Source organism: Pagrus pagrus, assembly GCF_965226575.1.
Source record: "Pagrus pagrus genome assembly, chromosome: 3".
Lineage (NCBI taxonomy): Eukaryota > Metazoa > Chordata > Actinopteri > Spariformes > Sparidae > Pagrus > Pagrus pagrus.
The window spans coordinates 5,825,051-5,849,113 of record NC_140187.1 but is presented as its reverse complement, the minus strand read 5'-3'; the positions used below and the strand labels follow the sequence as shown (position 1 = coordinate 5,849,113).

The 24,063-nt window shown below is 42.3% G+C and overlaps 3 protein-coding genes across 8 annotated transcripts in view; 2 read left to right on the top strand and 1 right to left on the bottom strand.

Annotated features, from left to right (window-relative positions):
• The first annotated feature begins 669 nt into the window (after window positions 1-669).
• On the top strand, window positions 670-2,871 carry rps23 (ribosomal protein S23). The gene is made up of 4 exons (XM_084348642.1): window positions 670-775; window positions 1,858-2,017; window positions 2,139-2,259; window positions 2,683-2,871. Exons 1-4 carry the CDS (start codon window positions 772-774, stop codon window positions 2,827-2,829), a joined length of 432 nt encoding a protein of 143 aa, XP_084204768.1. The 5' UTR covers window positions 670-771; the 3' UTR covers window positions 2,830-2,871.
• Window positions 2,872-3,930: 1,059 nt separating this feature from the next.
• asb14a (ankyrin repeat and SOCS box containing 14a) lies at window positions 3,931-13,690 on the top strand. 3 transcript variants are annotated; one of them, XM_084348603.1, is made up of 14 exons: window positions 3,931-4,246; window positions 5,208-5,375; window positions 5,792-5,844; window positions 6,065-6,199; window positions 6,299-6,457; window positions 6,833-7,078; window positions 7,281-7,452; window positions 7,597-7,702; window positions 7,905-8,084; window positions 8,405-8,533; window positions 8,618-8,746; window positions 8,963-9,116; window positions 9,235-9,417; window positions 13,607-13,690. In XM_084348603.1, exons 2-13 carry the CDS (start codon window positions 5,233-5,235, stop codon window positions 9,408-9,410), a joined length of 1,782 nt encoding a protein of 593 aa, XP_084204729.1. In that variant the 5' UTR covers window positions 3,931-4,246; window positions 5,208-5,232; the 3' UTR covers window positions 9,411-9,417; window positions 13,607-13,690. The 3 variants fall into 3 exon arrangements, with proteins under 3 accessions (XP_084204729.1, XP_084204730.1, XP_084204731.1); XM_084348604.1 differs by lacking the exons at window positions 8,963-9,116; window positions 9,235-9,417 and having other exon boundaries at window positions 13,607-13,688; XM_084348605.1 differs by lacking the exons at window positions 9,235-9,417; window positions 13,607-13,690 and having other exon boundaries at window positions 8,958-9,103.
• Window positions 12,868-24,063, bottom strand: part of ip6k1 (inositol hexakisphosphate kinase 1) — a 31,430-nt gene continuing 20,234 nt past the window's right edge. For all 4 annotated transcript variants that reach the window (XM_084348618.1, XM_084348616.1, XM_084348617.1 and 1 more), the window contains exons 5-9: window positions 22,003-22,243; window positions 20,991-21,172; window positions 19,634-19,809; window positions 19,122-19,355; window positions 12,868-17,493 (exon numbers count right to left, since the gene is read on the bottom strand). In XM_084348618.1, the coding sequence (XP_084204744.1) occupies window positions 16,981-17,493; window positions 19,122-19,355; window positions 19,634-19,809; window positions 20,991-21,172; window positions 22,003-22,243 (1,346 nt within the window). In that variant the 3' untranslated portion in view covers window positions 12,868-16,980. The remainder of the gene's footprint in view (window positions 17,494-19,121; window positions 19,356-19,633; window positions 19,810-20,990; window positions 21,173-22,002; window positions 22,244-24,063) is intronic.

Here is a 24,063-nt window from a genome sequence, read left to right as displayed (position 1 = left end):
CATGATGGAAATGTTTTGTGTGTCTTTGAAGTAAGTCTTGTTCTTTCTTTTCTCTTTACCATGAAAACAGTTGACATGATGACCTGTCAGTCCTCTTAAGGGGCAGAACAAGATGTAGGCCTACATTTAATTTATGTGTGTTTATTTGCTGCAGCCTTTACATTTATTTATTACTTTACAAGTATAGAAAGGCTACAGGTCTGGCCTAGTAAGACGGCCATTGTAACATTTCATGGATGTAGTTTTACCACTTATTCAGATATGAGACTGACATGTAACATTTTACGTAACAAGGTGCAAGTCTGAAAGAAACTACTGAAAAGACTCATGTTTCTCTTTTACTTACATGTTAATGCATCTTTAGCGAATAACAACAGGCTACAGTAAATACTCACTATAGTAGCCTGACCTTACAAATATCCATACAATATAAATAACCTAAAAAGGGACAAAAGTAAAAAACAAAAACAAATATTTTAAATAAAACAAATTAATAAAACAAAACAACAAACCTCATAGATTGCATGTAAGATTTTAAAAAAAGCTGACAGGTTTGGAGTAACCATTAAAAGACTATATTTTTGTAAGCAGAACTTATATAATCTCGCAGTGTGGTAAGAAAAGTAATTAATTTATTATTTCTGCATTGATTCATCTGATCATTTCAGTCAGGCATTTTCTGTGGCCACACCCAGCCGGGGTCCTCCGACTAGACATTGCCGCGGTGCATCCTGGGTCCTTCCTTTCCATCCCAGGCTCGCTTCTGCAATCATGGGTATGTCTGTAACTTCATCCTAAATAACGACTAATACTACTTACCGCTTCGATTTTTCATGTCGGTGTCGTACATGAATATCTTATAAACTATTTTCGAAGTGTTTGTGCCGGAAAAACTTCAGTCAAATAAAAAATTGGCCGTTTTTAATGGTTCTCTCTCCCCGCAACGTGGAGCGGCCATAACACATCTGAGCTGGGGACACAAGCGGCACGTTAGCAGAGTTAGCTTAGCATGGCAAACGTTCCCATAACATCTTAAAACGGTTGTTGTTCATGTTAAAGTGTTTAATTAAGCTGCTGAATGGCGAAATAACAAAATTACCGATGTTATTTAGTTTAAATTGTGATATTCTGAGTGTTAGTAAGGCTGGTTTTTCCGGACGTTAGCTTGAGCCTGGTTACAGTCGTCTTGCTTCAGGCAGGTTTGGGGGAAAACGCTGCGACTTGCCTCAGACGGGATTTAGGCAGGTGAACAAGATCGTGTTTGTTCAGTATTGACGTTCAGTTATGTCACAAAGGAAACTGCAGTGTCTTAAAAAGGCTATAAAGCTTTTACGTCTTAAGATGGTATCTGACAGATCGTCCCTATATTCTCAGCCTGCCTCATTTTAGTGTGCCCATCATGCAGTAATTGTTTGTAGGGGATTTTTTTTTGTTTTTTTAACTTTGGTTGAGAAATGGTCATTTGTGAGATCATTACAAACTCTAGCCCTGTGTTTGCTTGTGATGCTGCTTGTCTTTGGAAAACCAGGCTGCTTCTTGACAATTGTGTCAATGTTGTACAAGTAATCATTCAGCGGTTAAGAAAATGTGGCGAATATAATTCTTCAATTCATAGTGATGTTCACTTAAACTCTTGTGGCCCACAGTTCTGAACTTCTTAAAAATTGCACACTGCTGCCATAGTACAGGGAAGCCTTTCTGTGACTCTAAATATTTTTTTTCATCGTTACCTTTTCATATTTTCTTTACTGCAGGACTGTGTGGTTTTAAACGCATGCTAAGAACACTTGTTTAATTCTGCAGCTACAACTATAAGATAGTGGTCTGACTTCATTCCTGCTGGTCTTTGTCTTCTAGGAAAGTGTCGTGGTCTGCGCACAGCCAGGAAGCTCCGTAATCACCGCCGTGAGCAGAAATGGCACGATAAACAGTACAAGAAGGCCCATCTGGGCACTGCCCTGAAGGCTAACCCCTTCGGAGGAGCCTCCCACGCCAAAGGCATCGTCCTTGAGAAAGTGTGAGTACCACTACCTGATCTATATAAGACATGTACACATGCTACTCACATTTCCTTCCAAGGAGTTTGAACTTTTCCAGGTTAAATTTATTGAAGTGTCTTTTGTGTTTCCTTTCTGCAGTGGTGTTGAGGCTAAGCAGCCCAACTCTGCCATCAGGAAGTGTGTGAGGGTGCAGCTCATCAAGAACGGCAAGAAGATCACCGCCTTCGTCCCCAACGACGGTTGCCTTAACTTCATCGAGGTAAATTTTCACCTGTATACATCGTTGAATAACAGCCAAACAAGGAGCTGTGGTGCAACTGATGAGACGGCAGAAAGTGTCACTAATTGAATTGACAGGTTAAAATCAGCCAGCAGAAATATTTATGCCTTTTTAAGTGGATTTTTACAACTTGGACAAAAATGCATCGATGAAGCAGAGTGTCTGTGTATTGTTATGGTCCTAAACTGTCTTGAAAGTACTGACTGACTGGTTCTGGATTTGAGTTTTCCAAAGTATCTATTTTGTTTTTGTTGACTGGAACATTCTGTGTAATTTTTTTCATTTGGTCTTATAAGGTCGTCAATATGAAACATAGCTTTATATGCACGGCACATAATTACAGTTGGCTTGGCCTTGTTTCTCTCTCTCACCACCATCTCTCCTCTCTGTTTGGTCCTACAGGAAAACGACGAGGTTCTGGTGGCAGGATTCGGACGTAAAGGTCACGCCGTTGGTGACATTCCTGGAGTTCGTTTCAAGGTGGTCAAGGTGGCCAATGTCTCCCTGCTGGCACTGTACAAAGGCAAGAAGGAGAGGCCCAGGTCATAAACAGTTGAGACGGAAAATGAAATAAACGTGTTTTCAATTACACTCTGGTTGTGTGGTGTTCTCCTTTGTTCGTCACTCACAAGTTTTACTATCTGATGTTAAAGCATGAAAATTACTCCAAACTCTGTCTGTAGAAAACTTGGCTTGGTTATCGCAGGATTGCTGACTTTAGTCATGTGTTTTGTTTTTTTAAAATTTTATTTATTAATGAAAAACGATGGTTCACAAAAAAGGGATAACGTGGTTTTCCCACATTAAATGTCATGTACACTGGCTTTAAATGGATAGAACAGAGTTGGTTACATTTTAAAATACATGGCTACCTGTTAATATAAGTGCAGTGAAACAGTAACATGTCTGAGGAAACGCACTTAAATTGTGTAAACTGAATACATCCAGTGACGTCTATTTATTTTCCTGTCCTCATTTCTACTAGTGGACTAATTTGGCATGCAGGTGTGCAAGGTGCTAGCCTGCCCATCAGGATCATTTTGGGGTTTAGTGTCTTACCCAAGTGTTGACAGGAGTTGTGAAACAAACGGCTAACGCTGCTACAAGCCCTTAACATTTCTTTGTAAATGTTTTTTGTAGACGAGTCCCATCTAAAAACTAGCTGAGGAATAGCTATTCTACTTCATATTGTGCACACATTGTTTTACAGTACATCAAAAAGACAGCTACACAGCACTAATTGTTTTCTTGTAGACAAACATGTCAAACATTTTCTGGCTCCATCTTCTCCATTGTGATGATTTTCGGTTTTATATAATTAACTGAACATCTGGGTTTTTAACAGCTGGACATCCAAAATGAGGCATTTGATATCCTCATGTAGGACCATTACTAAATGTGATAAGCATTAAAAAATGTGTTTATTAGTTGCTGGAACTGAATGTTGATTCAGTAGACGCAGTCAGCTGGGACTTCAGATATGTGGTCATCAGAGGCCTGACACTGGATTTACAGCTTGATCCAGCTGGCTCTGCTCTGTAGTGTCCCACTTGACTTTTCTGCTGATAGGTTCAGTGTATGAATGTGACTCAGCTGAGGGGGGTAAATATAGTAATAGGTATCCGGTGCCCTGCCTTCCCACCCCACTGATCCAGAGTGCTGTAGTGAAAGAGCTTAACATTGCGGTCTAGGGATCACACAAACCGATATTTTATTTCCTGCAGAATTATTGTTAATCTTTAATGAGACAGATGTGTTAATCTTGTGTGTCCGCCACGTTTGTGCAGACAGGCCACCTGTTTTAACTCGGTTATCGAACATGGCTTCATTGCTTGAACCCATGTAGGCATACAGCTCTGGTTTCAATCGCAGGTCTGACCTCCTGCCATCCTCAGCAACAACAACAGATTCTCAGTTAATCTGCAGGAACTCAGACGAGTAGAGGGACTCGACACAAAACCACAAGGTAAACAAACAACACAAAATGTCCTGTTTATCCCTCTGTGTTTGCTGCTAATATATTTTGTTTAAAAATTGTACAGTATTCTTAAAATTTAACTACAGTTTGGTCAAGGTTAGGCAAGATTTCTGAGGTTACATATTGAGGAAAGATTGTGTTGACTGTTGATACGAGACGTGACCTCAGGCCAAGATCACTCGTTACTGCACCTGCTGAACACTAGTGTCCACATGCTTCAGTCTACTTTTGATCCGGATAGTTTGTTAGGGTTTGAGACCCTTTAGCTCAAATGAAGGGAAATCTTAATCCTACAGCATACAGTGTTATTTTGGCGAGCAAACTGTGGCTACATTCTGTAGCACTTCTGTGATAAAATAGACAAGGAGGACATTATACACACACAAAGTGTACTGAGTGATGATGCACAGCAAAGGTTCCCTGCAGAATTTAAATTGGCAGAGTTTTAAGATGATTTGTCGAAGTTGTACAGTGATCTGACTTTTTGGAGTTGAATAACAAACTTCAGACAGCTTGTTCTTCCCCTTCCAGCTGTGTTTAGATGGTTTGTGTTTAACCCTTTTCTGTTTTAACATGATAGTACACATAGCCAGGTACATAAAGAGACGAAGACCTTGACTTCAACCTCATCCCACACCTTTGGGATGACCTGGAACGACTGTGAGCGAGACCTGATCATCCAGCATCAGTGCTTGAGCTCATAATGCTCTTGTGTCTGAATGGGAGTAAATCCCTGCTGTCGGGTTCAACATCTGGTGGAAAGACTGAAATTATATCAGAAGATTAATAGTATTGGAATCACCTGCGCACAGTCACACATAGTTTCAGTGTGTCCATATACTTATGGCCATGTGGTGTTCAAAATGCACTGCAACAAATATCCAATCTGAACAAACACACACATGCTCGGTGAAACACGCCTTCACCAAAGGTTTCCCTCTTTTAACAGGACCAGGAGCCTTTATGTGGACATCATGGAGTTGGAGTGGTTTGGGACGGAGGCTGATGAAAACGATGAAGACGACGCAGCGATGCAGTACATGATCGAACAGAGTCTGCTGGAGAGCAACAAACAGAAGGAGACTCACCGAGACTCCACAACACGAAGCGGCAGGAGGTCAGTCCGACACAAACCAAGATTATAGATGTTTCTCTCAGATGTTTGGTTCGATCATTATATTGCAGTGAAGTCTGCAATATTTTCTTCTTTGTTTTACTCAGCAACAGAACTGCATTTTAAAATGTCAAATCTGCTGACTGAAGGCATTAAAATATTATCAGACAAGTCAGAAATATAACTGAACACGTCCATAAATAATGCTGTTAGTTTAATAAATCAAGTGGAGTGTTTAAAGAAATATGAAGCTTGACAGTTTTTCCCTTTTAACGCCAATTAATTGATAAAAAATAACTCTCGAGGCTTTAATCTGAGATCTTTTATTCACGGGACTGAATATTTCAGTCTTGTGAAGTTACTTCTTGCAGTAATATTATTCCCAGCAGGTGAAGCTCTTGTTCCTCCTTCTCTCACAGCTCTGGGCCTGAGTCTGCAGACAGCAGCACGATCTTCACTGCTATAAGACAAGGTGAGGAAACGTGGCTTGTCACAGCATAAATGTTTTCGTTGTTATTTACTATAAAATAATACAAATTGAACTGTAAAGTATGCACATTTTAAGATATCCTCAGAGGCAAATGTATGAGTTTAGAGGCTGACTCAGTGGTTTATCTCCGTAGTTTTTTATTCAACTTTATTTTAGATCAGGGGTTGTAGATTTTAACGTCACTGTCCATCCGTCGCTCCAGGTAACGAGAAGCTCTTGAAGGATCTGTGTGTCCGACAGAAAGAAAAGTTTTCACAGACAGACAGCAGAGGTTGGACTCCTCTGCATGAAGCAGCGGCTCAGAGCAACCAAACCATCCTGGAGCTCATATTCAAAGGTTTGTATTCACGTAATGCTGATTCAGTACAGTTAAGCCCTGTTAATGAAACAGAGGCATGGATGGATGGATGATAAAGAGGTTTATCCTGTGTTCCAGTTTCAGGTCGGGACTCTCTCGAGTGTCGTACTTCCCGTGGTCAGACTCCTCTCTTCCTGGCGGTAGAACAAGGTCTGATAGAAAACGCCTCCTTCCTCCTTGAACATGGAGCTCGGCCGGACACTCAGGACCAGGAAGAGGACTCACCGCTGTTTGTAGGTAAGACGACCAACATTTCACTGCCGTGGAAAGCTGCTGTTGCCAACGAAGAGGTTAAATGTTGATGACTGTGGCTGTTATACTTTGATATATAGTATTTACCTCCACCAGTGTCAGCCTGTTTGTGGGTTGGTTTGTCAGCAGGATTACACAAAAACCTCTGAACAGATTTCCATGAAACTTGGATGGAGGATGTGTCTCGGTCCAGAATAGACCCCATTAACCTTTGGATCCATATAAAGGGACAGATCCAGGAAGTTTTTTATCTCATCTTTAACGTCAAAACACATTTTGTTTTTTGAAATGTTGGTTAATTTCTCAGGAAATAACGCTCAGATCACGTTCCACAACTGACAAACCATTCCTTCCCTGCAGCGATCCGTTCAGACCGCTCTGACCTGGTGAAGCTGCTGCTGCTGCGGGGCTCCAGGGTGAACCAGGGGGGCTGCAACGGCCGCCGTCCCCTCCACGAGGCCTCACGGCTGGGCAAGGCTGCGCTGGTGACCCTGCTGCTGGGGGCTGGAGCCCAGCCCGACCCTCGCAGCCACTACGGCCTCACGCCCCTGGCGCTAGCTGCTCAGGGAGGACACCTGGAGGTGGTGCAGACTCTACTGAGTAAAGGTGAGAGAGTCAGGCATGTCTCTACAGTATTGCCCTTACCACTCATTTATGCATTAACATAACCTCTTCAAAATTTCAACTAGAAATGGCAGATTATTGGAGCACCCGTAAATGGCAGAGGGATCCGAGTCTGGGATCAACAGTCTGAGATAAATAAAGTGGATATTTTCCTAACTTAGTGTCTGTTTTGTTTGTCCTGCAGGAGCAGATGTCCTGTCCCAGGCGCAGGATGAGGCGTCTATCTTGTACGAGGCGTCCTCGTCTGGAGATCCATCTGTCATCAGTCTGTTGCTGGAGTACGGCGCCGACGCCAACGTCGCCAAACACACAGGACACATGCCGATCCACCGTGTGGCTCACAGAGGGCACCTGGAGTAAATCTATATTCTCTCCTTTGAAGCAAAAAGCATTAATATTTGAAATGTAAAAATAATGTCAGATTTGTTTGGATTTATTAGATAAATATAGTTTGTGTGTGTGTGTGTGTGTGTGTGTGTGTGTGTGTGTGTGTTCCTCAGCTCTCTGAAGCTGCTGATTCCAGTCACTTCTGTGGGTGAAGTGAACGACAGCGGGATGAGTCCTCTACACTCTGCTGCAGCAGGAGGCCACTCACAGTGTCTCAAGGTGTGTGTATGACTACCGTAACTAAACCATCAAGTTTGAAAAGGTGTAAACAGAAAATATTTTGAGCTTTTGCTTGAAAAATGACAAAAAAATGAATGAATTTTGGTGCAACTCTATGTTTAATTTCTTGGAAAATACTTCAGTCAACAACACCTCAGTGTCCCTCCTCACCTCAGTGTCCCTCCTCACCTCCTCCCGTCAGGTCTTGCTGGATGCAGGTTATGACCCGAACTACATGCTCCATCCGTGGGTTCGCCGTAGTTACGACGACGAGAGGAAGTCGGCGCTCTTCTTCGCCGTCTCCAATAACGACGTGAAGTCAGCTAAACTGCTGCTGGAGGGCGGGGCCATGGCAAACCAAGACCCAATCAAATGTCTGCAGGTACTTGGTCTCTGATAAGTGAAGCCGATGTGGAAGTGGTGTAAACCTGCACTCTTTCCAATGGCCAGCAGGGGGGTGAATCAGCTGGTTTCAAAAAGGTCTCTAACTGTATGTAAGCTTATGAAAAATGTGTCTAATGTATTACTTGATTTATTACCTCAGTGAACAGTTTCCTGACGAGTTTATGGTCAGAAACTACTTTCTTCTAAACATGATATCAAAGCTTTGTTCAGTCTCATGTCGGTGTTGTAGTCCACAACTTATTTATCTCTCTCAGAAAGTCCTTGTTGCTGATCTGATCCGGTCGTTGCGTCTTTCAGGTTGCGTTGCGTGTGGGCAACTACGAGTTGATCAACCTGTTGCTGAGGTTTGGAGCCAACGTCAACTATTACTGCAGAATAAACACGACACACTTCCCCTCCGCCCTGCAGTACGCTCTCAAAGACGAGGTGAACTTTTAAACTCACTGAATTGTTTCTGTAAGTGCAGCTGTCACTTGTTTCTCGTATTTAATCTGTCTTGTTGTGTGTAAGGTGGTCCTCAGGATGCTGTGTAACTATGGCTACGATGTGGGGCGCTGTTTCGACTGTCCCTATTGCAACAGCCCCCACATCCCAGAAGGCTTCGAGGGGTGGACCAACACTGTGATCAAAGACACCTTGGTAATGAACAGCTCCACATCTGGTCCTGTTTGTTGGTATTAAGTGCGAGCAGCTGGTTATTCTGCTCACCTCGATGAAGCTGAAGCTCAGTCAGACCTCTGAAGAACTTAACATGTTGAACGTCTGCCTGCCTGTCTGGCTGCCTGCCTGTCTGTCTGTCTGTCTGTCTGTCTGTCTTGTCTGCCTGTCTGTCTGTCTGTCTGTCTGTCAGTGCAGTTCTGTGAGGTGATCACTGTCTCCTGGCTGAAGCACCTCTCAGGTCAGGTGGTTCGCGTCATGTTGGACTACGTGGATCATGTGACCTTGTGCTGCAAGCTGAAGGCGGCTGTGATGGAGCAGCGGCAGTGGCCCGACATCTGCCGGCTGCAGGGTAAATTAAATTTAACCTCATCGATCAAACTTTATTAATCCCTGCCCGGACGACACAAACAACAGACTGGTCTTCATTAATCTTTCTGTTCGATGTTTTTCTCCTTCCTCCTCTCCAGAGAGCGCTCGCTGTCTGCAGCATCTCTGTCGTCTGCGGATCCGTCGTTGTCTCGGCCGTCTACGTCTCCGGTCGCCTGTCTTCATGAGCTTCCTGCCGTTGCCAGGGCGACTGAAGGACTATGTCCAGTACCGGGAGTACGACCTGTACGGCCGGCAGAGCAGCACGCCGGGATGACGCAGGAGTGAGGAGTAGTTAGATATGAGCATTCAAAATCAGTTTAAAGTCACCTTCACGGTTTGTTGACTGATTTTTCACATCAGACATCTATTTAACTGCAGTAGCCAGAAGAAGAAAATATTTTCTTTTATGCAATTGTATTTTTATATCAAAAATTAATTTCCTTTCCTGAAATGCAGTGTGTTCTTATCGTCTGCGATTGTCTATATTTGATTTAAAAAGCAAACAGTATCTGAAATTAAATTACTTATTGGGTCTTCTCCTACGCACCTGTCGATCTTAAGGTGTGCAAAAGCTGTACTCTGTGATAAAGGGATTTAAAATGAAAAATAAAAGCCAGCAACCAATAATAATAAGTCCTAAACCTGTGAATTTAATGGTTTAATTCACAAAAGGTTGATAAATTGAAGTCACGTTGAAGCTGACCCAGCAGCTGAGTGGCCTTGCAACTTGAAAATCTGGTTAAAAATAATTTCTTCATAAAACAAACTGATACTTGATGAAACGAGCCGAGTCACACTGAAGTCACAGATTTTATTTTGACCGCTGCAGGAAGATTTCCAAACACCTGTTTCTGAGAGAGAGAAAAAAAAAAAACGCCTTAAAGATTGAATACAAGATTAAATGATTCATGATGAGTATTTTTTACATTTTACACACTGATCCGATCCCTGCTGCGAGCCGACAACAGATGTGGACGACACACACAGCAGGAAGTCACAGAGACCACGTTCAATGACCAGACGAGACGTGGAAAAAAAATCTGAAGACTCCCGCTGGAGTTTTGTCAGGTTTCAGACGGGAGGCTCGAACATCTTGGTCCCCACAGGAGTCCTGATTGTCTCACGAACATAAAGAAAAGCTCTGGATCTTGTTTGTTTAAAGCATAAAGACCTCTGAAGATAAAGATCTGACTCTGTGTGGGAGAAGTTTTCACGCATGCATGTGGCTGACTGCTGGTGATGTGCATTAAGGCTGTTAGCATAAATGATATTGCTTACTGTAAGTTTTCACCCTGTTAGCATGAAGGTGTGTGTGAGGTGTCAGTCATGTTTACAGTGTCGGGGTCTGTTTCTCTCTCTCGGTCATATAGAAGCACATTTCTGCCAGAAAAACAAATTAAAATCTAGGAATCAAAACAAAAATATTGATGTTCCTCAAGATAACGAGACACTCATGTAGTCGGGTCAAAAATGACATTACACGGTGCCCTTGTGGCGTTGGGAGTTTAAAGGAAAGCTTCACTGATTTCACACATCAAAGTCTGTTGACAGGTCTTGGGGTATACTAATGCATATGTGAAAAAAGTAGCATACAGCCTCCTTGAGAGGGAGCGCTGCAAAATCTGACAAACTGCCTCAGGCATTAGTTGGATCAGAAGTTGGGCTGCAACTAACGGTTATTTTCACAATTAATTAATTAATTAAAGTAAACTTTTTAGGCTATAAAATGTCAAAAAATCATGAAAAAAAATGCTCATCATAATTTCCCAGAGGCCAAAGTGACGTCTTTAAATTGCCCCTTAATAGTAGACCAAAACCCAAAGACTCATCTTCATTCATCGTCAGTGACAAAGACGAACAACTAATTCTCAATGTTTAATATTTTTGCTTTAAAAATGATTAATCAATAATCAAAACAGCTGGTGATGAAATTTCTTTTGATTGACCAATCGATTAATCCTTGCAGGTCTTATCTGAAGACTACAAGTTTAAAAATGAATAATATCTGGGGTTGTGGAGTTTGAAAGAATTGATCGTACCAGATCTCTGTAGCTCGCTCCTGACCTCTGCTTGAAGGGTAACTAACTGCTGCATATGTGAAAAAAGTTCTCCAGAGGAAGCTGCATGTAATCTGATAACTTGCCTTCAGTGATGTCACTCACCGGCTAAGTTGCATTGTGGCTAATGTAGGCAGCAGCCACTTAGCCACTTCCAAGAACGCGTGATTAAATAAGATGATGTCACAAAAAAACCCTGTCAGCCATTATTCTGACGATGTTACAGAAGTCCTCTCTCCCATCATGTGCTGTCATCTCCCTTTCTAATAAAAAAAAGCCATAAATCACTGAAAGATACTCTGAAATTATGTGATACGTAAAAAATGTCTCCCTTAATTCTCTTAATTATCATAATTATGAGAAAAGTATCCCTCACTTATGAGACTCAGAGGTCTTTGCTATTATCTCTGTGAATGCGATACTCTTCCATGAGTATCCTGTGAGTCTTTTTTTCTCTTCCTGGCAGAAATGGACTTCCACAGAGTGATTTAGACTCGGTTCAAGGTGGCATCAGCCGGTTTGAGGGCTCAGTGACACTCTTGAAGAACTCATTTCTCAGAATCTGCAGTTCTGATCATCACAAACCTTGAGAATCTTTTCATTGGCTGTCACTTGTATCCATTTAGGGAGTAGGGATGGAGCTGACAATCGTTTAATTATCGATGAATCTGTTGATTATTTCCTCAGATGATCGATTGTTTGGTCTCTAGAAGTCTCATCATGGTTTCCCAAAGCCCAAAGATGTCATCTTAAAAAGCCCTGTTTAGTGGGACCAACAGTCCAAAACCCAAAGATATTTGTTTTACAACCGTAGAAGACAAAATAAACCAAAACTATTTTTTAAATGACTTGATTTTTGTTTTCATGTCTCAGCTCTTTAGATGGGATAAAAACACTGAAAGGAATGTGAATTTAAAGGAGCTATTATTTATATTTTGTATAATGACAATGTATCAAATGACAGTATGAAAAGTGTGAAAGGTGTCGTCTGTAGAGATAAAAGTGGGGCCTGTGAGCCGAAGTTGGCCGGCCAGAAGTGTCTAGTGAAAAAAAAAAATATAAAAATTGTATTAATTTCTATGCTGTTTGATTTTGTGTGAAGTAAACATGCTTTTTAGATAAGTAGGCTCCCTAATTATTAATTATTTTAACCTTAACAATGGTTTGCAAAGAAAGTCATTCAATTAAAAGACTTGTGATCCCAGAACCATTTTACATCTTGAAAACACAACCGGTGTTTCAGTTTTGGCTCTCCCAGGGAAAAAGTTTGGGCACCCCTGTTTTAAAAGATCTCACACATCGGATCCCTGATGACCCCCTAATGTTTTGTCAAAGGAACATTTCACCCAAACATTTAAATGCAGTCATGATCTACTCACCCTGATGGATGCTGATGGAAAAGTCAGGTGAAGTTTTGTAGACCGCAAAACATTTCTGGAGCGTCACAGCAAACTTCAGCTGCAACACTGATTTGCTGTGAAGCTCCAGAAATGTGGACTACAAAACTTCACCTGACTTTCCATCAGCAGAGGGTGAGGCTGACTGAATTTATTTTTGGGTTAACTTTTTCTTTAATATGATTATTAAAGTGACTGGAGACAGCTGGCAGTGTCGAGTCAAACCCATCTCACGTGACCCCGAGCCTTCTGCAGTAATTACAACACGAGCCCAAAAGCTTCTGGAAAGATTTAATCTCACTTACTTTCACTGTTCTAACAAACAGTCAGGATGATGTCAGATGCAGAAAATGCAGCTAAATAACTGATCAGTCATTGAGGCTAATATCCATGATGAGATATCAACGATCTGAGAGGAGACGTGGACCGTCGCTGCTTTAGACTCTGTGACGACTGTAACAAGAATGTATGAGGCTGTGGTGGAAACTGACCCAAACAGGAGGACGTTAATGTGCATGCACTTCTTTACCAACTCCTTTAAATGTGAAGTGAAACAAACCAAAGACTAAAGATGGCGTCTACCTCTGTTCTAACACACGCACGCACACGCACGCACACACACACGTTCAATAGAGCTTCCCACCTGAGCAACAACTCCACAGCAGGCACAAGTGTTGGGTTCAGTGAGCTGACTGAAGTCTGGATTTGCTGCGACAGTTTTCTTCATGAAACATGACCCGGTTCGGTCTGTTGACACCCAACAAGTTTTCAGACTGAAGCAGCAAATAAAACAGACTTGAGTCAGCTCAAATAATACTGTGTATTCTCCTGACGTTTCACACATTGTGTCTCTGATGCACCTAATTTCTTTACATTTTATACATTTGCAGGGGGGGGACACACATGTAAAAGACAAAACATTTACCCACACAAATGGGTAAAGGTACAATAAAAAAATAAATTATCACCTCGATAAACCAAAATAAAATATTCATATTTGCTCTCTCTTATTCCAGCTCCTAGGGTTGAGTTCCTGTCGCCGTCCAGCAGGGGGCGGCGCTGCGTCGCAGCCGGCCTCTGGAACTTGTTGAAGGAAGCATAAATGGACAAATGTGATTGGCTACCACTGTCTCATCGGGACCAATCAGATGAGATACACGGTGACATCTTCAAATGAGACACTGCGGCCAATTCTGCTTCTGCATCTAAGAGGAGGATTGTTTTTGTCTTTAGTGTGTTTGACACGTTTGAGGCAGGGCTGGGCAATAATTCAACAATACATTAAAAACATCCAGCTGAGTCCACCACGATGATTTAGTTTTCTTCTGATTCACACAGTTCATTGTGATGAACGTGAATTTAAGTATTTTGTGTGATTTTTGCAGATTTGCCGTGTTGTGATTTTATCACATAATGTATACATGTATAGAATATATGTAAGAAAATATTATTTTTAATAAATACTCAACCGTATCACCCAGCCCTAACTTAAAGAGTGAGACTGGTATCATTCTATCGTTTTTTTTTACTATCAACAAATCCTTTGAGAAGATTCAAATCAACAATGACTTAGTCCGTCTGTTGAGACTTTCATTTGTTCCAACTGAAGATGTAAATCTTAAAAATGGCTAATAAACATAGAGCTGACAGAACAATCCCACCACAAGGTCCATTAAGTAGCTGTTTCTGGAGCTTCTGATCATATTGCACAACGCACTATTTCTATTATTTCTATTTTTCTGAGCACTTCTCGACATTGAAACACTGATTAGTAGCTGCTCTGGAGCTTTAAAAGTGACATTTATCTGCGTCTGTACCAAAATCTCTGCAGCTCTACAGTACTTCCTTAGAACGCTGTTTTGTCCCATTTTTCCCTTTTTAAAAAAAACTGAAGCGTCTTGTGATTTGAATATTGCACTTATATTATGACATCGATAATATTTAGATTAATTGTGCCAACACTGATGAAAATTCAACATCTAAAATTCCCTGACAACTGAGCAACTGTATCTTTTGAGGAAGCTCCAGATATCAAACGGACACTGTGGGAGGAAATGTTTTGTGTCCAAGGTCAGAATAAACTTTCAGGGACGCGTCAGACGGAGTTCAGCCAAAGGTTTCCTGTCATCTCTTTACCGTCGGCCATAAAATAAAGGCATAAAATCCCCCCTCCAAAATATGTTGATATATGAAAATAACTTTTAATCTCACAGATATATCATTTAATATCCGTCTCAGTAACTTCCTAAAGCAGCTGAGTAATGTAGTCACTCAAACAGGAGGAAATAATGCACTTATTGGGGGATTCTTCTCAGCGGCGGATTAATCCACATTTGATGCTCTACTGAATATTTGGGACATCAGGACGATGTCTGTGGGCCTGAGTCAAAACACTGAGTGACTCACTGATGTGTTTTAAATAGTTTTTGGACAACAATGGAGCTCTATGGCACAGAGGAATAAGATATATTAGGCTGACAATACTTGTTAGATTAATTCATTGTTGGTTTGGGTCTTTTTTTCCCTGGGATTTGTTGACAATAAGAAAAATATCACCAGACCAGGTTTGGGAAAGTGACAATTATGCTTTCAATATTACACAATAACCCAATGGATGATTTTACAGGACACCGACTACTAACGTTTTTGAATAAAGCCCCAAAAACGGACAAACAGCGGTTTAGAAATGATCTATATTCTCTCCTTAAAGCCTACTTCTACGATGCAAATCTCTTTTGCACTTTACCACCGCTCTCCCTGCGGGCGCTGCTGCCCCTCCACACTGCTGCAGAAAAAAGTTGCCGTCTATCGTCGCCATCTATTGCTTTAACGGATGCTTGGATGTGTTTCTGAGTGCGTTGTCAAGGTAACGCTAAAAAGAGTCTGATCACCTGTCCTGGTTTGGTTTCTGTAGAGAAAGAGGAGTGAGGGGAGTGGACGTGATGTGGTGGTGGTGGTGGGCGGGGGAGTCAGGGGGTGAAAGGGGGTAAAGTGAGTGTTGGCCAACTTCAGTGGGCGGCCCCTGGGATCCAGCTGATTGGTCGTTCAGAGAGGACGCTCTGTCCCGCTGTGTTGTCGAACAGCTCCACAGACAACTGTTCCCAGGACATGTGTGTGTAAGTGTGTGTGGGCTGTTGTTCGTCTATCTTGGTGAGGACCGGTTTCAGTTGTGGATCGTAGGAGTGAGGACATTGTTGGACGGTCCTCACATCCTTAGTTTGATTTGGTGTTTTGGTTGAAGATCCATCTGCTCATGAGTGTGTTTGCTTGTTGTTACTTTACTTGGATGTGTGAGCTTCACTCCGCAGAATGAAGTGTAAGCAGAGTCTGACACCAGAAGTTTGTTTTCATTTTCATCTGCTGAGGTTCTCTGTGCTCACCTTAAAGGAACAGTCCACCCAGAGATAAAAACTCAGTCAGTATCTTCTCCCCCTCATGCTAACCTTCTGGAGCTTCACGGCAAAACAGCAGTGCAGCATTCTCCTACACAGCTGAAGTGGATGGAGATTTGTTTTGAAATGTAAAAAACATGAAGAGGCTCCGTACAGCCTGTCCTGTGTAATCTGAGCCTCTGGAAGCCCTGAAAGTGATTTGAAAAGAAGTTATTTACAGCCTCCCCACTTCAGACGGAGCGTGCTAATGTTTTTATTTTAGCGGCTACAGTGATGATTTCCGCTAAAAAAGAGTGTAAATAATATCTTCTCAAATCAGTTTGGTTTGGGCCTCCCGGAGACTTTATTAGATTATGCCGGAGGAGCTGTAGGTTTTTTCTTGTCATTTTTTTACGTCTTCATCTACTTCAGGGGATTTTTTGGTGAACTTATCCTGTCCTTAAATCTGATTCCCTTTTAAGACATACAAACAACATAACAATAAGCAGAACACATAACAGGACTTTGTGTTTAGGATTCAGTTAGGGTGATGGTCGTGGTGAAGCATTCAGTTATGATGCTGAAGTTCAGGGCAGGGGGAATGTCAATGAGGGTCCTCACAAGTATAGAAGTACAAATGTGTGTGTGTGTGTGTGTGTGTGTGTGTGTGTGTTGTGCAGACCCTCAGACAGTCTGAGGTTCTCCATATCAGCTTGAAGTTGCAGCCATTTCAGCTCCACTGTCCCACCTCCTGGCTGTTGCTATAGTAACTACTCGACTGTCGAATGCCCATGTTGCCATGGCGACATCCTGGAGAACCCTGTTCCATATTTACAGCCGAGCCGTCTCAGTTCTTGACAACACCGCGGCACGACTTGCACAGACTGTACAGCCTGAGCCAACTCACAACAAGCTCTGTGTGTGTGTGTGTGTGTGTGTGTGTGTGTGTGTGTGTGTGTGTGTGTGTGTGTGTGTGTGTGCGTGCGTGTTGGGGGGGTTGTGTGCGTTCATGCTCCGAGCTACGGCAGGTTGTCGTCCCGCAGGCTCTCCAGGATCTGGACCAGGCTCTCCAGTCCAAACACGTAGCCCCGGTCCGGCCCGTCGTGCACCGCCGTGTCGCCGCGGAAACCCTTGAAGGTGGAGTGGGCGAAGTCGATCATACGCACGTCCACCAGGGGGGGCTGCTGGGGCCGGGGGGCGGGAGGAGGGGAGAAGGACATTAAGCTGGGAGCAGGGGAGTCCGGATGGGCGTGAGACGAGGGGAGAGGGGGGAAGAAGGAGTGGCAGTCTGAGTTGGTGGGCGGGGGCTGTAGGGGAGGATGCCGGTTGGGTGGGGGCGGAGCCATCAGTCCAGGTCCCTGAGAGGGCAGTGACCCCGGGTCTGGATTCTGGCTCATGTCCGTTTCACAGGGAGCACATGGGGGGGCTGGAGGTGCGTGGGGCCCGGGGCCACAGTGGGGGTCTGCAGGGGCCGAAGGAGTCTTCAAGGTCGCATGCTTCCCAGAGCCGAGGACTGAAGGGCCCTCAGGTTCCTACAGACAGAATCAAACAATAAGAACCAGACGAAACCCAAACATCTGCTCAGGTCACTTTATACCATCTGTCTCAGGAAGAAAAGCTTTCTCTTTGTTACCTTCAGAGAAATTCTGCTTTTCTTTAAACCTGCAATCATTTCTAATTGTCTGTTGTGTGCACACAGGGATTAATCGAACATTTCCATGACTCGCTTTTAGTTTTTAATAAAATGGTTCAGATAATATTATTGATGGAAATGATGGTCCAAACAATGAAATTTAAACCCTAGATGCAGTAAACAAAAAAGATCTTTTAAAGTGGCTGTGAAGTGACCTGAACCTGCAGCTCCCCAAGGCTTTTTACATTGAGCTTCAGCTCATTGTTTATTTGTCTGTTATTGAACTCTTGTAGTTCAATCTCACAGAAGTACACAAAGAACATCATAATTACTATTGCTCCAGGACCATCATTTCAATTTTCAAAATGCTGACGAGGGTTCATATCCTGTGTGGAATATATTATTATACTGTTTAAATATTATTTTAACACTATTTCCCCGTTTTTCCGCTGTTTTCTCTCGCTGTTTTGTGAGGTTAAGGAAACTGAAATACTTGGTTAGGTTAAAGCAAACATGTTTTGGGTTAAAATACATCCTTACACATCGTCAAACATGACTTTATAGGGATAGCTTCTCCCATGTGTATATTTTGTCGCTATGATATTATAAAAATGTGATTAGCCCGTCAGTCCTGGAGCAACATTAATTATTAAGTCCTAGGAACGACACCAACATAGTGATATCAGATCAACAGCAGACAGACACAGTTAGCGACTAGCATTTCCGCAGTCACAGTTTACTTTGTCTATCGAGTTGCATGAAGTTTGTGGGTTTATTGTCACCTACTTGTGAGAGCCAAGTATGCTCCTACTCTCTCCGCCATCTTACTGGAAGTCCCCTGGCGACTAGCATTGAGCAGCTAAAGAGCCAGATTTTTACCTCAGAGCTAAAAGAAACTGAATATTGGACTTGCAGTCATCAGCTGGCCAGAAACAGATAAATAGACAAAAAAAAAATGATGTTACTCTTTGACTGCTGGTTGTCTAAATAAGCAACAATTTGCTAACAAGTTCGCCATAGCAGCTTAAAAGGTGATAATGTCAATTTTGTGTTCACAGAGGGAGAAAACAGACGGTGATGTGTTAGTGGGTGGGAAGCCAGTGAGGGATCAGGTTCTTGTTGTTGCACTAGAGTGGTTTGTTGGGGTGTTTACATGGAGGGGGATATCCAACATCTCACAGTGTGCTGCAGGAATAAATCACTCGAGGGATCCCGAGGTATTAAACGGCGGTGGGCTGATTATAATTTGATTGAAAGAAAATTTAATTCATTAAATCGTCCCCGGGCCTGGTTGGTAATTCAGGCTTGGTTGCTGGTATTTTTGTTGATGTAAACAAACCTCATCTGAACTTCGACTCTCGTTAACATGGTAAAAATACAAAAACATGACAAACTCATGTCATCTGACAGGTGCTTACTGAAGAACTAAACTAGCCCTAATCCATCAACTGAGAAGCACATCATCACAGTTCAACTTTGTTATGAGGCTAAAACAGAAACCTTCAGAGTGTTTTAGTTCCTGCTCACCTGTCCCTCATAGATGATGAGCAGTGAAGACGAGTAGAAGCGGTAGGACGCCTGCCTCTCCAGCACCGCCTTCAGGCTGCGAAGCTTATTCAGGATTGGTTCAAAGAGGTCCTGCCTCAGACCCGTTCCGTTGTGCATGTACTGGTAGAGGGCCTCGCGGAAGCCTTCGATCGACAGGCCGCGGCCGTAGTACTTGTTCCTGCAGAGGTAGTGACCGGTGTTCAGCTGGTACACCTGTAGAGACACATGCACATTCGAGATGAACATTTTTTACATACCTTCACTTGTTAAATGCATTTCATTATGTACTACATTAGATTACGTTGAACATGCAGTCAGATTTTCAAAATGAAATTAGACCACTAGAGGATCCAACGACTGTCCTCCAGATTTCTCTTTTTGGACCCTAAATATCAGCACTGCCAATGTATGACTGAGAGTGCATGTGCACATGTAAATAGACTACAATTGAAAATAATTAAAAAGTAAAACCTCTATAAGCAGAATAGTACCTGCATGCCACACACTCTGACTCCCAGCGTCGCTGAAGTGCTCTGTTCACATTTCTTCATCTGTCTGGCCGCCTTCTCCTCGGAGGCGTCGTCTCCGTGCTGCCTGGTGCCCATCTTCAGGTCCAGGATGCAGGGGTACGAGAAGTGGTGAACCACATTCTCCAACAACAGGAACTCTGGTTAAAGCAGTGCAGTTACGGAACAAATTTCGGTTTGACGAGTGGACCTACCCAGTGTGCAGATTTTTGCTTCTAGTGGGTGGAGAGATGGACACATGGACACATTTCCATACAAAAAAGTTAACGTTTTTAAACAAACTATTGTTAATGAGCCAATGTGAAGTCGCAGAACTGCTAAGGTTAAACATTTTTTATCTATTCTGTGCTTTTCTTTTTTTTTTAACCAATCAATGATGTACTATCGTACAAAAATTCAACACTTCTTGCAAATGTTTCACATTAACAACTTTCTGATCCTTTAAGTTGCTGTAACGCTTTTAATGTGAAGTAATCTGCAACAAATAATCTAAAATTTTAGGTTTGCATCAACCAGAAAGGACACACTAAACTAAACCAAAATGTATTTGTCAATGAGAACACAATTTTTGTTCTAAAGAGGGAGAGAAATACTGATGGAGTAAGTGCTTAAGAAATGTACATTATGATGAATTTATCAAGACAACAAGTAAACAAGGAGGAAACAAACTGAAAAACCTCGATCACAGAAGCTGCGGACAAGAAAATCCTGTCAGCCTCACAGATGATCACTGGACGCTTTCATTATAAATTCAATAATCTGAATGTATCTGCAGAGAACCTCTCTGACAGCAGCCCTGCTGAATCTGCTTTGACTGAACACAGATGTGTGTGTGTGTGTGAGTGTGTGTGTGTGTGTGTGTGTGTGTGTCTGCAGCTGCAATCTGCTCTCTTTGAAGCTGAAGATCAAAACATGACCTTTGACCTGATAACCTCGACACGTCCCACCCTCCCCTTTATTCCTCACACTGTCGCTGACATTTACATTCAGCGCATCCTTATGCAACACTACACTACTCCTCTAATCAGAACTGTGGGCAGGCGCCGACTACTTGTGGATCATTTCATTTCACAAGATTTGCAATAGCTACTCTGCTGTACTGTAAAAACATCACTTGTATAAACGTAATTACATCATTTCTACAGCTACATTCATTCAGCTGTAAGGATCATTGCTGTTTTTTTATCGACAGTTGTACACTGTTTCTCACTGGAGTTAGTTTTCAGAGCTGAGATAAAAGCTATTAAGTCGATTTAAATATTTTTTCAATATGAAAAAGGATGAAACATATCGGTGGATGTGATTGGCTGAAGAAGGATACTGAAGAGTTTGCGGTCCTTGGATTCAGACCTCATGCGGCTGAGCTGCTGTTTGTGGCAGCGGAGGCTCCAGGGGTTGTAGCTGATCTTCTCTGAACTCAAACCACTGTTCCAGTCCAACATCTGGAAGGGAACGTCTGAGTGGATCTTTGGGTCGAGCCTGGGACTCTTCAGCTCTGCAACACTGCAGGGAGAAGGAGAGACATGTTTTAAACATTTAAAACTCTTAGTGACCCTCTGTTCAAACTGTTGAATCTACAACGGATGTAAAGGTTTGTGTTGATCACACGAATATGACTTCTGGACTGTCCTGTGAAGTCTGCATATTTGACCTCAAACTACTGAAGTGGTACCTGCCTGGTAACTTTCACAGACTGTGTTTCTGAGTGTCAGCTCAACAGAAACTTCAATAATATAGACCCATAAAAGCCTCAAGATGAGCTCAAAATATTCGCATTTTCACCTTCCACTCAATTTGAGCTGCCCTGAGCAAAGTTGTGTCTGTGTGTACCCACTCACGTCTTTCTATTGACTTTGTGTCCGACTGTGCCGCGTCTAAAATTGACTCTGTGTTCTGTGTGAACACAGCTGAAGACATAAACAAGACTTAGTCTACAGACGTGCTAGCTGCTCTGTGAGGCTGCGCTTAAGCACAGCTTTGAGCTTAATACTGATCTGAGCATACTAACATGCTTCTGCTAGAGTAGTTATAATGTTTATAATTTGGAGGACTATATTTATGCTTGTGATCAAATGTCTATAAAATATCATACAATAGTGAAAGATGCCCCTCACAGTACACCAGAGCCCAGTGTGATGTCTTCAAATGTCCAAAACCCAAAGATATTTACTTCACAGAGATATAAAACAAAATCAAATCCTCACATTAGAGAAGCTGCTAGCAGATTTTTGGGGAATATTTCATTGATAATTTATCATTATGAAGAACACTGATTCATTTATTGACCAATCATTTCACCACTGGGTTATTTATTTCCTTAAATGTGATCTTACTTTTCAGAGGTGTCAGTGTCGTGCGACTCCCTCCTGTCGCCTCGCTCGTCCTTGTGTTCAGAGGAGGAGGAGGAGCGATGGAGGCTACGTCTGGAGTGCTTCCTCCTCGGCTGCTCCCTCTCTGGGGGGTCACGCTCCTCATGCTCTGCGATCCCTCCCTCCATGTTGCTCTCCACGTAGGGGTAGGCCACCAGGTTGATGTAGCCGTCAGAGTCGCCCTCGAAACAAACCAGCACCACACCTGAAAGGACGAAGCATGACAGGGACAGGATGATTAGATGCATAGAATACATTACTTCTAAAAATACTCTACAGGGTGTTTGTCCTATCTAGAGCTTGACAGCAGAATCTAGAAAAGTGAAGACCCCATAACAGCGATGAGAATCACAAATAGTGTTTTAAGCATCAATTTATCAATATATAGCACGGAAAGTTTGAAAGGGCTTCAAAACAATTTTTTTGCAGTATCGAAAACACCGGCCCAAACCAGCTGTGGTTTCTCGCTTTCTCTTCTCTCTGACGGTACATTGACACACACACACACCACTGCAGTGCCCACAAAGCCCCACTGCCTCTCACTCACTCAAGGTGTCGTCTTCTCATCACTCAGCTAATTTCCTGTTTTGTTTTGGTGTTATAGCTCATTCGAGATAGCAAGTGCAGAGCCCCCAAGACCGGTTTTGGTTGACAAAGAAAACAGCAGGAGTTTGAGGAAAATGAACGAGGAAAGGCAAAGGATATACACATGTCAAGCATACCTGTCTATGTGCAAGTGATGCTACTGTACAGATGCGAACAAAACAAATTTAACAGCCATTTGTAGTTGTCAAAGCTAAGCTAATCCCCCTCATAGATGAAGAATCTCAGACAGCAGAGTTTCAGTTGATAGGAAAAATACTTTAGCCTTGTTATATTCATCTAAACTTTTATGCCCCTGATGTTGTGTTAAGTTTTCCCTATCATGTATCAAATATTGTTTTTTTTCCCCAAGGTATTTTCTTCAAGTTATGAATTATGGTATTGTGACAACACTACTCGTCAAAGCAGGAAGTAACAAACAACAACTGCATTTTTAAAAGGTCTTCATGGATCTACTCAGTTTTTAGTAACTGAGACCTGTAACAAGTCAGGTTGGGTCCAAATTATATCCAGTCTAAAACTTCCACCATCTCCACTGAGACGGCATTTAGATCATGAAAACACTGTGTTCATTTGAACGCAACATTGACCTTAGACTGAGATTTTGCTGAACAGCAGCCATTGCGGCTAAAAGTGACGATTACAAAATGTTAAAAACTAGTGCAACAGTAACACAACTACAGTAGAGAAGAGACATAAAGTCGACAAAGTGTCAATTATTCGACTGTGTCTCTTGTAAGAGAAAGAATGGTTTATATCTTCTCTGAGAAGTTAAAGTTTCACTTTCAAGCTGTTGTAATCAATACTTTTATATCAACCAAAGATCAAGTGTTTCATATTAAAGTGTCACTTGTAGAATGATTTACTTTTACTGTTAAATTATTGTTAATGAAAATAATGTGGTCACTTGTTTTATTAAACGACCATGACCCAAAGTATTCAGCCTTGGGATGGTCAACGAGGTAAAAATAGCACAGAATGCCTTTATTGTCTTTGCACAACAGTACAACTAAATGAGTGCGTCCGCTGGGCAGCACATGAAAAACACGTCAGCAGTAAAACATCATAAATTATAAATAAATTACTGGTGTGGTTGGACAGACCTGCTATGCAACAGAGTCCTTCATGTGTCTTTGGAAAATCTTGCATGCAGTGTCTACTTTTATATCACAATAGCTTGAATAGACAGGTGATAAATCAAAGGAAAACTTGGACTGTCGCTGGTATGATAAAGTCCTCATTCACAGGGTTCCCCGGGCTCACTGAATGGTTTGATGAATATGAAAATGATGTGGAACATATGCTCTGGCCTTCACAGTCACCAGATCTCAACCTAACTGAGCACTTGTGAATTTGGACTGAAGTGAAACACCACGCTCCACCAGCCCTCATCGCCAAATGAGGGAGTATCTGTTGGCAGCC